Here is a 17890-nt window from a genome sequence, read left to right as displayed (position 1 = left end):
CAGATAAACTGTGGCTATAGCACTGTCACCTCACAGCGAGAGGGGCGCGGGTCCGACATTGACAATCTGAAAAAATAATTGTACATCTATTTGTTGGTGACAAAAACAGAATAGTATAATATTGTACAATAATATAATAATGTTGTTGATATGATTGGCTCGGCCACCATCCACATTTCTTAAACTCCTCCTTCCAGGAAAATGTGCATGAACAGGTGATGCTGCACATCATGCACATGACATGTCTCAGGCTCCCTGCCTGCATGTTCATAACCTCATTGTCATTCCCACCGGCATGAATATTGTGCACATTCCTCCCACAGGCTTCGCTGTTGGTGAACCTCAAGGGGCCCTGAGACCAAACTATGCACTCAGTGCCGCATCAGGTCATCACATTCTCTGCTGGTAAGTATGTATGACCAAAAAAAAGAATTCAACAAAAAAAATTGACAACAAAAACAATATATTCATAATTATGACAACAACAAAAATAGTATGACAAAAAAGTATGACAAAAAAAAGTCAACGAAAAAAAAAAGTTGACAAAAAAAAGTTTGACAAAAATAAAAGTCGACCAAAACAACAACAAAAAAAGTCAAAAATCTGAGATACAAAGTGTGCATGCGCTGCTTGTGCTCTTCACATGCCAAAAAATCTAAATTATGACAAAAAAAAGTCTGACAAAAAAATCATAATTATGACAATAACAAAAAAGGTATGAGAAAAAAGTCGACCAAAAAAAAAAAGTCGACAAAGAAAAAAAAAGTTACATACTTTTTTTATATATATATATACTTTTCGTCGCCATAATTATAATTTTTTTTCCATAATTATAACTTTTTTTGTGGCGGAAATCGGCCTCCATATAATTAAGTCATTTTTTTAAGTGATGCATCATTAGTGACCGCTCCACCCGGCGGAGCACACACCGTGACATAAATCAAACACACCCCCACGAAGTTGACCCACGTGACCAACAGGTGCGTGCTGTGTGTGTGCGTGTGTGTGTGTGTGTGTGTGTGTGTGTGTGTGTGTGTGTGTGCGTGCGTGTGTGTGTGTGTGTGTGTGTGTGTGTGTGTGTGTGTGTGTGTGTGTGTGCGCGCGCGCGCGCGCGCGTGTGCGTGTGTGTGTGTGTGTGGCTGCAATGCTAAATGCTAGCATGGTGCATCCTCCTGTAAACATTTCCCTCCAGCGAGGCCGTTCTGCTGCTTGAGGACTGGCTGTACTGGGACAGAGAGGCCGAGGGGACTGGCTGTACTGGGACAGAGAGGCCGAGGGGACTGGCTGTACTGGGACAGAGAGGCCGAGGGGACTGGTTGTACTAGACCTTTGCTTTGGGGCTAAATGAGACAGGTGAGTCATCGACACCTACAACAGCGTCACTCTTTACTGTTTAGCTAACTGATGTGGTTGCACGCGTTTCATTAATACTGTGCAAAGTGCCATGTGTAACTAATTAACATTTAGTGGGGTTTGTACATTTGACTGCTGTGATGTGTAACCTTTGTGTGGGAATGTTAATGCACTTTTTTGTGTGTAGCCTAAATGTGCTCTTTACTACCTAAGTCATAATCATATGGCTAGGCTACAATGTTTCCCTTTAAAGAGTACTCTGAGTACATTTTAATTTGTATACAAGTGTTTTGGGCCAAAGTGTCCTAATTGTACCCTTTAAAGTAAGAATATATGCTGTTGTAGTCCCTCCAACCCTGATGAAAATGTCAAAACATTACTGATAATAACTCCTACACAGTATAAATTAAGATTTATAAAAAGTGGTTTGCTGTTTAGTTGGTCCACTTGGACTCATGCCTTCTTATATTTAACTTAAGTATGTGTCATGCTTTTTACTTTACTTTAAAGAAATATGAATTTAAAAAAATCTAAAATCTTTAAAGTAACAATAAGCTGTTTTTAATAATCTTCCCAACCCTGATTAAAATGTAAATATATTTATTATTAGTTTATTATTATGCAGTTTGTCGATAAAGTAGGCCTACTTGGTTTGTAGTATTTGTATTAAAGAATACCACCCTGAATACTCGTCGTGTTGTTGCCGGACATGAGGACACTAGGACCGCGCGGACACCGGCCGCGCGGGGCGGCGGACCCCGAGGAGCTCTTGAAGTTGGAGGCCGACGTCCAACTCAAGTGTCCGCCGCTCGGTACCTGAGGGACAGCGCGTGTGTCTCCGCAGCTCAACCAGCACAACCAGCACGGCCATCCGTCCCAGTTCAGAGCCAACGGTTTATATTCCTCATTATTTAGATTTCACTTCTTTTTGTGTGTGTTCTTACTGGAGGACACAACTTTGTGGCTTTAAGACATGAGTGGACTGTCATCAGAGGAAAGTGCTTTATTCCCCAATGGACCACGGAAGGTAGGAGCTCTGCAGTAAACACACAACACTGCTTCGTTCTTCCTGTTAGGGGGAAACAAACTAACTTTATCTTTTATAATGCTTGTCCTTGAGAATATACAAACCACTGAAACACTTCTGGCCTGTAAGTTGTTGCTCAATAATGAGCCAAATTATATGTATTTAAAATGTGGGAAAGTGGAGTTAGTGCATGAGATGGAAAATAAGTAAATCCACAATTGCTAAAAAACATATTTGCTTTACAACAAACTCAAAAGTTTTATATAACTCCAGAAAAAAAGTTGTTTATTTAAGCATGTCCGTGTGCTGGTAATGGTGGGAGCTATTATGTGCAACTCTTATTATTAAGGTTGAGTTAATATAGCTTGTTGCGTAGTTATGGATGTTTATTGTGTGTATAGTTGCTTGCTGTAATGTTGTACCCTCTGCATGTTGGAGCTGGTGACTTGTATGAGGATATGCATCAAAACCAGTAGATTATACTGGTTTTGATGAGGTGGTGGTCATGTGTGAGGCCCACCACCAGGGGGCCGTCTGCAAACTCTACAGGAGATCATTCAACAGTACAAGTACACGAAAGGAGATCTATTGTACATATAATTACCACACAGACAGTAGTTCATACTGATTCTTTACTTTGTAGAAGTAGCAGTAAACCCAAGTAAGTTTAAAAAACTGCATCGATCATGTTCCTCAAGTACAAATATACAGAAATACCATTAGCTGTACTTGAAGTATCACAAAGAAAAGTGCTCACTGTAGAAAAATGTTGCACTATATATATATATGTATATATATATATATATGTATATATATATATGTATATATATATATATATATATATATGTATATAGATGTATATATATATATATATATATAGATATATAGATATATATATGTATATATATATGTATATCTATATATATATATATAGATATACATATATATATATATATATATAGATATAGATATATATATATAGATATATATATATATCTATATATATACACACCTTATTTTTGGAGTACATCTGTTTAGTGTTGAAGCTACAAGAGGTGGATCTATTTTTATTATTTAACATGCTTTTGGTGTTAATCTTACTAAAGCAAACTATATGTTCTGTATGTAAAATCCTTATTTGTAAGGTAACTAGTGAAGTATCCCGGCGTTGTATTGAAGTACTTGGTTTTCTCGCTGCTGTGTGAACTTTTCTGGCTCTAACTTTAAATCTAATCTACATTTTGAAAGAAGGTGTTCTGAATCCAAACGTGGACTCTGGTCATATTTCTCTTCAGGGCAGAACAATCGTTTACTAAAACCTGTGTAATTTAATATATAACGTCCTGACAGATGAACTGAAAAGAACCGCTTTATAATTATATTTAGTATTGATAACCTGAGTCTGAAAAGTAAGTAAATGTGACGTAAAAAGTACAATATTTTATGTTGTAGCGTAAAATGAAAATACTGAAGTATCTCAAAATTCTAATGATAATGTTCCACTAATGGAAATGGAGACACAATGTACTAACATTCATGCATATTTAATGGTGGATTAGACGACTTAATTAAACCTGCATTATTATATGTTACAGCCTCTGCTTTTATTGACACTTCAGTAACTCTGGCCTTCATTTGAAGTCATGTTTATGTCACCTGATGAATGTAAGTCCAGTAGTATCTCTCTTTTAGCTGTTTTTAGTCTCCTGCACCTCCTGAGAACAATATCTGACCATTCAGCTGCTAAATGCAGCATATGTTCACCAGAGAGTGTGTGCATGTGTGTGTGCAGGTGTGTGTGCATGTGTGTGTGCTGCTGCTGCAGAGCAAGAGGTGAACTGAGGGTTCATGTGAGCGCTGAAGCTAAGAACCAAAACAAAGAGCTGAAAGATGCTAAAACGCACCGTTAAGCTGCACAGCGCTGCAGAGTCCACATCCATGTCGTCATGTGACGCGTTTGCAGTGGAACAAACGTTGATATTAGCATTTATTTTTTTATTTTTTACGATGAATATCATTTTTCCCCTTTCCTCATTCAACAAGAGCTCGATGTCGGCATTTAATTTGCGGATAAGCCGTTTGTAAAACCTCCAAACGGCTTATCCGTTTGGAGGTTTTATTTAAACAAAGATTATCGTAATAATTAATAACTTGTTACTTTTATGTTTGTCCACATTGACAGTGAGAGAAACTGATCAGTTATTAGTTTAATTATCTGATGATCTTTTATGATCTCCAAGAGACCGAAGCCTTGTCTTGATTGCTTGTTTTGTTGGACCAAAACTACAAATTATTAAATGCAAAATCAGAAAATCCTCACATTTTGAGAACCTGAAAACAGCTTGTTTGCTCTTTTTTATTTTTACGAATCATTTCCTTATTTACTGCAAAGAGTCACTTAATTCAATAAGTGACGTTTTGTTTGTATTATGTGTAACTATAAGTCCATTTCGCTCAGTGATGGCTCATCGTTGAATAAATAACAAGGAGCTTTCATTTCATGTGGATTCATGCAGTCCATGTGGACTAAAGTGGTCTCTGAGCACCAGGGTCCCTTTAGAAAACCTCTCTCTTTACTGCAGCAGGGTCGGCGGTCTGTCCCTCTTAGTCCTGGTTCTGGTTCTGCTGTTGCCTCCCTTCCTTCCAGTGGTGTCGAGGAGGAAGAGGAAGAGCTCTCTTCCTCTCTGGAGCTTTAACTGGCAGGTCCAAGGCTGCAGGTGGAGTTCTGGGTCTAGTGACTGGTCTCTACTGGTTCTGGGTCTAGTCCATGGTGGACTGGTCTCTACTGGAGTCTGAGCTTAAGGAGTTTCTGGTAAACCTGCGCGACGTCATCTGGTTTCACCAGAATCCGACCCGGTGGCCCCGAAGACGAGCTTCAAGAAGAACTTCATAGAACCAGACCGTCTCCTCTCTGATGGTCTTGCTTTCTGATGGAGGCCTATAGAGGATCAACTGAGACTGGTCCAGGACCAGTTACAAGTTCCTCACACTAACGATTGCTAGTCCAAAATATAAACATGACATCTGCCCTATTTTCTTATATATATATATATATATATATATATATATATATATATATATATTTATATATTTATATTTATATATTTATATATATATATTTATATATTTATATATATATATTTATATATATATATTCTTTTGATATTTGCTCATATTTTATAGATGAATGAACTGAGGAAAAGACTCAACCTTCCTGTGTGGTTAAAGGTCAGATGTCAAAGGCTTTTTTTTAGTCATTCGTTGCCCAATTCAGCGGAAAAATAAATAAATAAAAAGATAATCCCCCTGAATCTGTGTCAAGGAATCTAAAATAAGCGAGAAGAGGAGACGGGAAGTGGTTTTCCAGCAAGCCTCCACTACTTCTTTCATAGCATCATAATTCAGCATAGCAAGGATTTAAACGACCCCTCTGGAGAGAGAGGGGAAGAGAGAGAGGGAGGGAGAGAGAGAGGGATGGACCGTGGCCAATGATCTGCAGGCAGAATAACTAAAGTAAGAGACACAAGAGGAGATTTCATAAAGCCAGTTGGAGTCTCCACAGGCCGAGGATGAGTGGAGATACAAAGCCGGATATGAAGCAAGAGGTGATGAAGAGGAGCCAGGTGGTTCAGTCCGCTTAGATTTATTTATTTATTTATTTTGTGCTCATTTCATAGACGCGCTATAGCGCGCGCGGTTCAGGCCAAGCTTTTAGATTATAGCCACCTTTTTTTCTTCTTTTTCTCCTGAATATGATATCGACAGCCGAGATCCTGCGATAGCCCCCCCTCCAAGCACCCCAACCCCCTCTTCCTTGATGCAATCAAACGGAGGTGTGCGGGAGGAGAGAGCGACTCGAGCCCGCAGCCGATGCCCGGAGTGACGCGGCAGCAGCCTGTGTGCGGGCGGTGGTACCCGAGCGTCGGGGCTTTATTGTCGGAGGGTGGGGGGGTGGGGGGTCTGACTCTCCGGAGGCGCGTCGCTGAGGCATGGGCTGCGCTCCCAGCATCCACGTCTCTCAGAGCGGCGTGATCTACTGCCGGGACTCGGACGAATCCAACTCCCCCCACCAGACCACCACCATCTCCCAGGGCACCGCGGCCACGCTGCACGGGCTCTTCGTGAAGACCGACGCGGCCGAGACCATCCCCTCCGTCATCACCTACCAGAGCCGCCACTCGCGCAACAACTCGTGCCGCGACCGCCGGGAGAGCAGCGGCGGCGGCGGCGGCGGCGGGCACGTCCGCATCGAGGCCGAGACGCAGACCAGCCACACCGGCGTCAAGGTATACCGGTGTACGGGGGGAGGGGGTTATGTCACAGCAGCATCACCTGGAGTCGTGAGTGGGGGAATCACACGTGAAGAGGCCCGTCGGTGTGTGTGTGTGTGTGTGTATGTTTGTTGGTCACCGGAGAGGAGGAGGAGGAGGAGGCCTCCGCCTTTATTTACAATGCCGTGTCCTCTCGCGCTGCGTTAGGGACACACACATGGTGATATCACATGTGTAACAGCACGTGTGCTCATGATGCATGTTTCTGCCCAAAGGTGCCTGTCATAAATGAAAGATGCAGCTTGCGGAATTCGTATTTTATTGCTAAAAATGCTCCGCCGTTAGATCCTGACTTCACAATATGGATGCATGTTCAGTTGGACTCTGGCAGGATTTTGTTATTTTTCTCATCAGAGGGGTGAAAACGTCAACTTCAGTCCTGTTTAGCGCCACAGCTGTTGCTCATGAATACATGACCTTAAACTAAATGCGGGCTCCTCCGCTGTCCTGGAGGTGGATACTGCACCACAACCTGGCAACCTGCAAGGAGATAGAGGTGGTTACAGTTCAGCTTGTCCTTGGGTTGTTAATGGCTTTATCAACATTTAATAAAGTCCTTTTACATGTGTTATGTTTATACATCAGTCTCTATTGATGTTGGAGGACATAAAACACTTATCTGCTCACCACCACATTATAATGTGTAATAAACCATTTATTACCTGTTTATATCGTGTTAATGAATACAAGGCATGACAGTAAAGTGCTGGTGTGATGTTGGAGAAATGAACCCCGAAATGTATTATAATTTATTGTTTATGGCACAGTTCCTTGTCGGATGAGCGGAGACGTGCGTCCACTCGGTCCGTTCCTGAGCGAAGGGTCAAAGGGTCATCGTGTGGTTTCGACCGCTTGTGTTCTTTCGCCGAGCGCGCCGCTCCAACGCCGACGGTTCGCAAGACTAAGAAACGTTGTTCACAGGAAGACGTGGTGCTCAATAAGCGCCACAAAGTGAACCAAAATAAGTTCATGGTGGGATGGAGCGGCTGCGCTTGCTAGCTTTTCCACCCCAGAACATTCATCTCAAGGGATGAAGACAAGAAAAAAAGCGAATAAGTGAACCTTGAGTTTTCCACACACAGAAATGCAGCTAACACGGGAGTCGCTCTTCACTTAATGAAGCTGCGAAACAGTGAAAAGTGAGCGCGACGCATTAACGCGGGGAGTTCTCCTCCAGTCAGAAGCTCAGGGTGAAGATCACAAGCTGCTGGAGTTGTGTACTTGTCTTGTCATGTTGTTTGTGCGCCTCTTCACTTGTTGACGGATCCCTCTCATGAGGGAGCATGTGAACAGATACTTCTTCATATTCATAATCGAGCCCCAGAGGATGAATCTGTGATTTGTTAAGTAGTGAAGCAGATGATCATGTCACCAGACCCCTCAGGATGCATTAACCCACTCAGGCCTGGATCCACAAGGGAATGTGACGATAACCTTTCCTGTTTTGATTGGGTGAACTCTGCTTTTGGACATTTGGTGTAAAAACAGTTAGTACCGTTGGAGATTTGTGGATTTTCTTTTGTGTCATGTTGTCAGTGTAACTCTACAGAGGCTCTACAAGTGGCAATGTTTAGCTAAAACAAAGGAATTGGGCTCAGAGTTTATCCGTCTAAGGCAGGACTTCCACACTCAAATGGTATTAAATTGGGAGTATGCAATGAAGAAAAAGTATTGAGATGTATAAATATAGCAATACTTTCATCAGTGGGCGATAAATGACATTACTTGTGTCCGACGGTTCCACGTGCACGCGAGTTGCGCGGGTTTGTCAGCTGTTTCTTTTATTTCCGAGGACTGTGAGAGGATCAATGACACCATTTATTATTGAAAACCATCTGCCTTTCCCTGCAGGATCGTGTGTGTCTGTATCTGTGTGTGTCTGTGTTTACCCCTCTGGTCAGTACTGCAGCGGTGTGCACATTCACACGTGAGGGACCTGATGCTGGTTGGCCTGCACAGACTCTCCCTCTGGGCTTCTTACACAGTCACCAGCTCATGAGAGAGAGCGAGTGAATCAGCGCTTTTGTCAGGTGATCACAACCACTTCTAGTTTAGACGTACAGAAGTTCAGTGTATAGTGAACAATAAAGCTTTTGTGCTTTTGAATGAGAAGCGAACCAAACGTATCAAAGAGAACGCGGTTGTTCTAAACTCATCGTCTCCGTCTGCTTTTTTGTTCCTTTCTGCAAACGAAAAGATGAAATTGGTGGCAACAAATAGCAGAAAAACAGACCAAAAGAAACATCAGTTAATTAATAACTCAGTTTGAGATGCAGTGTTCGTGAATCGGATCGTAACAGATAGTCCTCTGGTTGTATAGAAGTCAACGCTTCGTGTATTAAAGCTGCATTCTCTCTGGAGTTAATTCAACCTTAAGCTAACCTTAAAAACCCATAACACTTGACATTATTGATCTATGCAACCTTAAAAAGTCCTTTTTGAGTTGCAATCGTGCAGTTTTGAGGCTTTCGTTTTGAACTCCACTGTTTGTATGGAAGTTTAAAAATAAAAGATGAAGATAATTAAATGTTATGAAGCGTTTCTTAAAGGGCCAGTGTGTAGCATTGAGGGGGCTGTGTTGCCAGAAATGGAATAAATACAAACAAGTATGTTTTCTTTCCTCTGAAATCACCTTTTATGTTTTCTTTACTTTAGAATGAGCCGTTTACACACACACGTAGACCACCGTAGATACACTCATGGCGTGTGTGTGCGTGTGTATGTATATATGCATGCATGTATCTATGTATAAACGCTACCGTAGAAGCTTTTGGCCTTGCAGCCTACCTCGTACACGGTTGTGGTATGTTACGCTGTAATGCTTTTAACACTCTCTCATTCCCACATCCTGGCCAGCCGGAGGTGGGCGGGGCCAAACCTTGACCTGATGTAAGGCACACCTGACCTGCCGAGAGGCTTTCTTTTGCGCCAGCGCAGAAGCTTTTAACCAGCAACTATAAATGGCTTTCCCAGAGTCGGCCTTACTGGTCTGATGGACCCGTAATGCAGCAGTCCAGCTGGTTCAGCAGCGAGTAATTATGATTAAGATGTGGCCGGTTTTGCTTTTGTTTCAGCGTTGGCTTCAGCCAGCATGGCGTGGACTCGCTGAGTCTTGGATGTACGAGGAGGGGGAAGCAGGAATGTTTCGCCCCGGCTGTGAAGTGGAAAATAGTTTAAATGTTGGACTGGGACGACTGTTTACATGCGAAGAAGTTCCTGTAGATGTGTGTTTACATGCGTGTTATCTCACTGGAGCATAGTCCGGATTTTTATCAAGCACAGTCATGTTTCCATGCTCTTTTTTTCTACTTCTTCTTTAGGCTAGTTTTGAAATAAAGTAGCAGAGACGATGGCACTTTTATTACTAGAAGTCAGATGCTGCAGGGTTTTTTTGGGGGGGAGGGGGATTTAAACCAGATTCATGCCAAACAGTTTGAGTGGAATAACACCCAATAAATATCACGTTGCATTAATAGTTGGGAAGAATTCACAAGGATTAGCCTGGATATATAAAAAAAATATTAATAACTGGAAGTATCTGTCGAGTTAACAGGATGAGAGCTCGACCAATCTGTGTTTTTACACTTTACACATTATTTGACAGATAACTAACTAAACGGGAGGTCAAAGGTTAAATATTTGTGACATATTACAGTTGAATATGATTTCAGACAGTATTGACAACTCTGTACTTTTTACTTTATACGACTCCAACACATGATGCCAAAGCATTATATGTAAAAACCTTAACTGAACCCTACTTCTCACCTGATTTATTTCCTTAGTAAACTTCAGTTCATGACCTGTCAATCACCTTGTAGCCCCGCCCTAAAGCATCCCCTGGTCTATTTGACTCTAATTGGACCACAATTTACTAAAAGAACATCATGCTGTGTTGAAGACTTAAAACTATTGTGACCATAAACTCATGTTCACAATGTTTACTGAGGGAATACATCAAGAGAGACAGAGCCATTTTTATAGACTTCTATACAACCACAGGAGTCGCCCCCTGGTGGTCAGGAGAGAGAATGCAGCTTTAACACATGAAGCATAGACTTCTATACAACCAGAGGAGTCGCCCCCTGGTGGTCAGGAGAGAGAATGCAACTTTAACACATGAAGCATAGACTTCTATACAACCAGAGGAGTCGCCCCCTGGTGGTCAGGAGAGATAATGCAGCTTTAACACATGAAGCATAGACTTCTATACAACCAGAGGAGTCGCCCCCTGGTGGTCAGGAGAGAGAATGCAGCTTTAAGACATGAAGCATAGACTTCTATACAACCAGAGGAGTCACCCCCTGGTGGTCAGGAGAGAGAATGCAGCTTTAACACATGAAGCATAGACTTCTATACAACCAGAGGAGTCGCCCCCTGGTGGTCAGGAGAGAGAATGCAGCTTTAACACATGAAGCATAGACTTCTATACAACCAGAGGAGTCGCCCCATGGTGGTCAGGAGAGATAATGCGGCTTTAACACATGAAGCATAGTCTTCTATACAACCAGAGGAGTCGCCCCCTGGTGGTCAGTATAGATAAGGCAGCTTTAACACATGAAGCATAGACTTCTATACAACCAGAGGAGTCGCCCCCTGGTGGTCAGGAGAGAGAATGCAGCTTTAACACTTGAAGCATAGACTTCTATACAACCAGAGGAGTCGCCCCCTGGTGGTCAGGAGAGAGAATGCAGCTTTAAGACATGAAGCATAGTCTTCTATACAACCAGAGGAGTCGCCCCCTGGTGGTCAGGAGAGAGAATGCATGTTAAAGACGCTCCGTCATTGGCTTCACGACACAGTCTGAGGTCACCTGCTCTGCAGAGAAGACGGCCTTTAGCCGCTTGGTGCTGCTAACACTCATTAGTGATAAAATACGTCATTTATCTGGCCATACGCAGAATGTATCCACTGCGATTTAACCCTCCTAATGCACAGGATCAGAGGATTTAACCAGCGTAACGTCATTTCATTTCCAGTCTGTTGAGTTTCAGAGCATGAGCCACACACACAGTGGAGATGAGAAATACAGCCCTCGCTGTCACTTGCTCAAAAATGATTGGACGTTGGCCTGCGAGTGTAAACAGGTCTCTCTCTGTTCTGCGGCCATAACGTAAACTCACTTGTCATCTTTATAATCTAACAGCTTTGTAAACAGTAAAAAAAAAAAGCACCTTCAAAAGAGTCCGTGAAGCATGCTTTAACTTTTGTTACGTTTATTGCATCCTGCAGGATAAACTGCAGTGAAATGGTGGCGCAGAGAGAGAGAGATGTTTTAAATCTGGATCCTAATGCGTGGACGCTGGATGCAATGACGTGGTGTACCTGAGGCCCGCCGGGCAATTAAGGGTTTATTTATACAGCACCTTTCAAAAGTGCTTCACAAGAACAATGGAGTGAGCTGCAATGAGCTCAAGAGGACGGCCTTTTGCACACAGAGAGAGGGAGAGAGAGAGCGCTTCATCAAGTTAGCCGGGAGTTTAAAATCTAAAGCCGAGGTTTGACGGGGAGGAGGTGCTCTGAACACAACGGGAAGTTTAGTTATTGCGGTTCGGCTCTCTGGATTTGTTTTATTTCACAAAACACACACACAACTCGGTGTGAACACACGAGGCGGCGCACAGGTTTACAGATGCAGTGTAACGAGAGGATTTGATTAACACCTCGTGTACATTTAGAAAACATGTAACTTCAGGACTTTTAGTTTCTTTTTCCCTGTCGAATGAATCCAGTGATAGTTGACGGCGACTTTTATGACAACGGTGTAAAGAGGAACTGTTCTGGATACTTTTATTGGAGCCAATTTGCCAAAATGTAAACACTCTGACTCCATGGCAACGTTCTACTTCCTGTTTGGATCCTCAAAGTGATGGGAAACGATCAGCTCCAACACAAAGTTATTGACGCCGCCTCATCGGTTATTGATGTTCTGCAAGAACTCAGACGTGCACTGTTTGTCTTCATTTCATGAAACTCTTTGAGTGTCTTTTGATTTCATATCCACGTTCATAAACTACTTCATCTTCTGTACGTCTGCACCTTTTTATCTTTTTAATGTAAATCCAAATCACTGATAAAATCTTTTTGCGTCCATGTACGTGTACTTCCGGTCTTTATTCTCTTTCCTCCGACCTTGCGTGACCTTTCACTTCTTTCCTCTTTCTCCCCTCTCGGCTGTCTGAATCCTCATGAATGAAGCGCACCGGCAAACCTCTCGCGCTCCTCCGCCTCCACCTCCACCCATCTTGTTTCCGCCGCTCATCTCCGCTCCGAGGCGCTTGTCTCCCCGTGAGGACTCTGCCGCCACGCTCGCGACCAGAGACGGCGTCCGCTGACCGGATCGGCTCCGCTGACCGATCTCCCTCCGAACTCTCCTCCGAGCAGCGACTCCTGCGCCGTCTGTCCCCGTTTGCACTTCCTTCCTGTTCTGTTTCACATCTGGCTGCGTCGTCCTCAAGTAAAACACAATTACTTGTGTTCTCATGAAGCCAGACCCCTCCCCCCCTCTCTGACATCTCTGGAGACTTTGCTCCTTGTTGTCAACAGTGATCCGGTCCCTTCGGCTTCTTCATTTTTCTTCTCCAAGTCTCTTAGCCTCCGAGACTGAACCACAAGATGCAGCCGGTCTCTCTTCCTGGCGTCTGTGGAGTTCGGCGCTCTCCCGGGTCGTCTCTTGCTCAGATTGACCTTCGTCTCTCAGACCGCGACCCCCGGCCACAGGTGAAGTGATTCCAGCTCGAGCTTCCAGGAATCTCTTTGCACTCGGAGACAAACAACTGACTCACCTGATCGGGGATGTTCTCTGCACCAGGGCCGAGTGTGTGAGAGAGCGTCGCACTTATTGTCGGCCATCTTACTGCCAGCCGGCTAATTTCCAGTCTCGTCCTCTGCTCACTTTAATGGGTATGAAGAAAATATTCAACCCTCTAGACTTCCCAAATGAATTGAGACGCTTTGCGGGGTTTTGACCGGTGTCAGAAACGCAGCGAAAACCCCTTAAACGGCCACTTCAGAATACAATCAAAAGACATTTATTTGCTTATTATATGCCCAGCAGTTTTAAAGACTCAAAGTGCAAAAGGTGCATTCATGAATCTGAACGGTTTGGCTGTTTTTTTTTTGTAATTTGAGGAACCGGCTCACTAATTAAAAAGCCACGATCGATGAATTGGTGCTGTAATGTTGGAGGTCAGAGGTCAAACTCTTAAAACAATAATACCTGGATGTGTTTTTTCTTTTTGTAAACACTCAATTTGCTTCAGCTCCTTTTTTTTTTTTTAAATCTGAAAAAAATGTGAACGTCAAAACATGACGTAGCAACACGCACGTCTGCGTTGAAGAGACAGAGGAAGTGCGGAGGAATATTTCTCTCTGCCTCCTGGGCTTCTGTTTCCACTACAATAGATATCCATTCCCTTTTTTAAAAATGGTGTCGTCATGCCTCGCTACACACAAAATAGCACGAACGCCACCTCCGTAGAAAAGGAAATAAATCGGCATCACTGCCCAACATTTGGCTCGTGTTGGGTCGCGTGTTGGGTCGCGTGTCGGCACGCGAGCGGCTCGCTCGACGCCGCCATGTTTTTTCTCTTCTTATAATATCATAACAGTCTATTGAAGCTACTCAAACATCTTAAAGCGGAGCGTCCAAAAGCTCTGGATGACGTCTGGTCGGTTAGCGGCCGGCTCAGACTAGCAGAGTCACCGCTGACAAATGTTGTGTGGTCGAGTCCCCACCTGTCAGAATCCACTTCCCTCTCTTTCTTTATCTCCATCTCCACCGCCATGTATACGTGTGTCTCGCTGCAGAGAGGGAGACCTTAATCTGGAGCGTTCCCGTCGTGGGGTTATGAGCCAGCGCTAACCGACATTGTTTGAAAAAAGCTCGTCTTCCAAACACGCATCCTTCGCCAGTAGAAACCAGTCGGAGGTTAATCCTCTCGGATAAACACAAGCGCTGATTCATTGTGTCTCCAAAGTGTGGCATAAGCATGTGTGTGCTCGTCCACGGCAGAGTGACACATGAGGCCGGTTGCAAAAACACACACACGCACACACACACGCGCATATATACACAGCTCAGGGTGTGATGCTCCTGCAGTGGGATTATCCAAGTAAACCTGTGAGTTCATCTGCGGCTGCCTGCTAATACCTTCTGAAGAGGGCTGCAGAGGACGCGTCACTCCGGCTGACACTTCATGTCAATAATATCCAAAAGCTGTAGTGAAGAAAGTAGAAATATGTATTTTTAAAGAGGCTGTTGTACGTCTTATTGCTGCATGGCGTCTTAGAGAGGTAAGGGAGAAGATTAAAGGAGCGAGAGAGAGAGAACAGCCGGTATGCAACATGCTTCTGGACATGAATGGTAAAATGGTAAGAAGTGTTTGCAGCTTTCTTTTCTATGTATGTTTGTGTTGTTGTTGTTGTTGTTTTTAACGTGCTTGGTTTGTGGCGGCGGCTCACTCGTCGTCTATTCTGTTTCCTGCAGGTTTCAGCTACAGAAGAATGTGTCGGACCCATGAGACTGACCCAAGAGCCCATCCAGGTGAGAGACGCTGCATCGGTCCGGTGAACGACTTCGACTCTTTTCTTTGTTGTATTTGTTTGACCAAGTTAAGTTTCCTCGACACCTTTTCCCCCGAATACTCTGCTGCAACAGGTTGTTTTCATTAGCGATTTCATCTGCTGATCATTTGTGTGATTCACCGATTTATTTATTAGTGTGTGAAAAGCCCAAATATAGTCAAACTCCACTTCAGATGTCTTGTTTTGTTCCTTGATATTAACATTATCTCATTGGTGACGCTGGAATCAGAGTATTTCACATGTCCTCCAATTTTTTTGCTTTAAAAATGACAAATTATGAATTTATTATCAAGTTAGTTGATCAATTGTTTCAACAAGGGGATTATTTTAAGATTTATCTCCTAGTTTCCATCAAATTATATCATTTTTCTTAACAATAACCGTGTATGTTACTGTAAACTTTGTGTTCATGAGCTCAATAACAATATTTACCGCTCAACACACGGCTGAAGAGGAAAATAGCAACTCTCCTCCTCTCAAACGTCCAGTTTTATTAAACATTACTTTATAGCATAAACTTAGTCTTCTACACAAGGGTGCAATCACTCACCATGACTCTATTGGGAAATATGAGCGTTGTACTGGGAAAACATTAACGTCTTGGTGGTAACTGTGCTTGGAAGTATGCTGGAAATGGTTTTGCTAACCTCAACATGGCCCTCCTCCATTCTTACACTGCAGGAGGATGTTTACATGAACCAATAACACAGTCTTAAAGGGCCGGTACGCAGTTTGTCAAGTCAGGTGCTCGTAGAAGAAGTGAAGCAGGTCGTATGTGGGATCCAAAGTCCTTGTTTTGTGCCAAAAATAATACATTCAAGAGTTTATATGAAGCTGAATGCGACTTCAAGAGGAGTAAATCATAATAATACAACATAAATATCTCCCGTAGTTTGTTCTGTGTTGAATTGAAATGTATGAAATAACAATAAATCATGGATGGATTTGGATCTTTCCCCTTATTCTCATAAAATTGTCCCACTGTATGATCTCTACACTGAGCAAATTACATAATAGGACGTCAATACTGATAAAAATAATCACTTTATTCACACAGCACCTTTTAAAAAAACAAAGACGATTCTGACGTCGCTCTCATGAGGAGTATTGTGAGGTCGGGGCGGAGTCGGGGATTGTCTGTGCTCATCCTCCTGTGAGGGATTAGGCCATGTGCTCGTCAGATTTACGCTTACGCAACAAAGCAACCCGGCCGGGTGTCGAGACGAGGTTTCTTTTTCCTTTGCTGGTGTGTGAGCGACTCGCCTGGCGCGCCGCTCGTGTTCTCGCTGCTGCAGCTTCCTCCTCCTCTTCCTCCTCCTCGGCCGCCAAATACCATCGCACCAGGAATCTGTGTGGCGGCGTTGCAGGCAGGTGGAGGGACCAGGGGGCTTTATTAAAAACCCTCGTAAGACCCCTTAAACTGCTCCCCCAGAGTTTGTTCCTCGACTCCCTCGGCGGGTCCTCAGCCCGCCCCTCTCCTCCACAGAGATAAAAACGCTCCGCAGGAGAGAGAGAGTTATATATAGTGAGTTTTTCCTTGACATTTACTGTTACTGCCTCGCAGCCCTGGAGAGTTTCAAGCTCTCCAGATACCCCCCCCCCCCCCCTCCACCCTCTTCAGTTTATCTCACCATTCATTACACAGACAAGTAACACACACGTATGTTTAAGGTTTTCAGCAACACGTTTTGCTATTCTGCTGTGTTTTACATGAATTTGAGCATGTTATCAGAGCCAATTAGTAGATCAGCGGAACGTTAATTGGACAAAATAATGAACTTTTTCTATATTCACATCCTGCGTGTAAAACGTGAAGAAGGCCCCTCCTTCATATTCTCTCTGATCCTCTCCCACGCAGATAGAAATCCTCAGAGCCCAGTGACACCTCTCTGTGTTTGGGAACCTCCCGCCGTCAGATGGCATCTGGCCCGGGTGTGCAAACACGCCGGATTAACCTCTGAACTCTGAAACTGTGAGTCAGCTAACGGCGGCGGCGGCGGCCGTCGGGGAGCTTGGAGCCTGTACGGCGGTTTCATACAAACCGTGTTGTTTGCGTAGCTGAACACTGAACGCAAACGTCTGGTGCTGCGTTGTCTTGCCTTCAAAAATAACTTCACGAGAGATTTTTAAAAAAAAAACCTGTATATTTCTGTCAGCATGTTTTATTGACAGTTAAAATAGATTTGACCCCGAAGGCTTTCTCATTGAGCGGCTGCTCAGAGGGCTCTTTGTTGTCTAAAACTGAACATCTACTTCTGAGGACCTGAAAGCACGAACGGGCATTAAAGACGCTAAAGACGGCGTCACCGCGTCAACCGCGTCAACGTGCGTTGACTTGTGCGACCGGCGAGTTGCGCCCGCGTGCGTCTCGGAACGGCGGCGTGTTCGGCGGCCGGGGGGTTCGAGGGCCTCGGCGCTGTGGGCGGCGGGTCGCAGCGCTGTGGGCCGGCCGGTCGGCCGCGGCGCTGCGCGTGTGGAATTTCACACGTTGGCACCGTGGTTACACAAAGCGGTGCCACGGTTACGCAAGCCAGCGCGGGATGAAAGGATGTGGACTTTCACAAGCGCTCACCAATACTAGCTGCTCTTCTTC

General features: G+C 43.9%; 1 protein-coding gene across 2 annotated transcripts in view; it reads left to right on the top strand.

Annotated features, from left to right (window-relative positions):
- Nucleotides 1–6214: 6214 nt before the first annotated feature.
- pde8b (phosphodiesterase 8B) overlaps nt 6215–17890 on the top strand; it is a 36358-nt gene continuing 24682 nt past the window's right edge. The window contains exons 1-2 of one of the 2 annotated variants that reach the window (XM_068573414.1): nt 6215–6666; nt 15200–15256. In XM_068573414.1, the coding sequence (XP_068429515.1) occupies nt 6370–6666; nt 15200–15256 (354 nt within the window). In that variant the 5' untranslated portion in view covers nt 6215–6369. Of the gene's footprint in view, nt 6667–15017; nt 15085–15199; nt 15257–17890 lie in introns of those variants that run through there. The other variant, XM_068573415.1, reaches the window with a different exon arrangement.

Source organism: Clinocottus analis, unplaced genomic scaffold, assembly GCF_023055335.1.
Source record: "Clinocottus analis isolate CAN_PGR_092001 unplaced genomic scaffold, fCliAna1.0.p SCAF_13, whole genome shotgun sequence".
Taxonomy (NCBI): domain Eukaryota; kingdom Metazoa; phylum Chordata; class Actinopteri; order Perciformes; family Cottidae; genus Clinocottus; species Clinocottus analis.
This window is presented reverse-complemented; position numbering and strand designations above follow the sequence as displayed.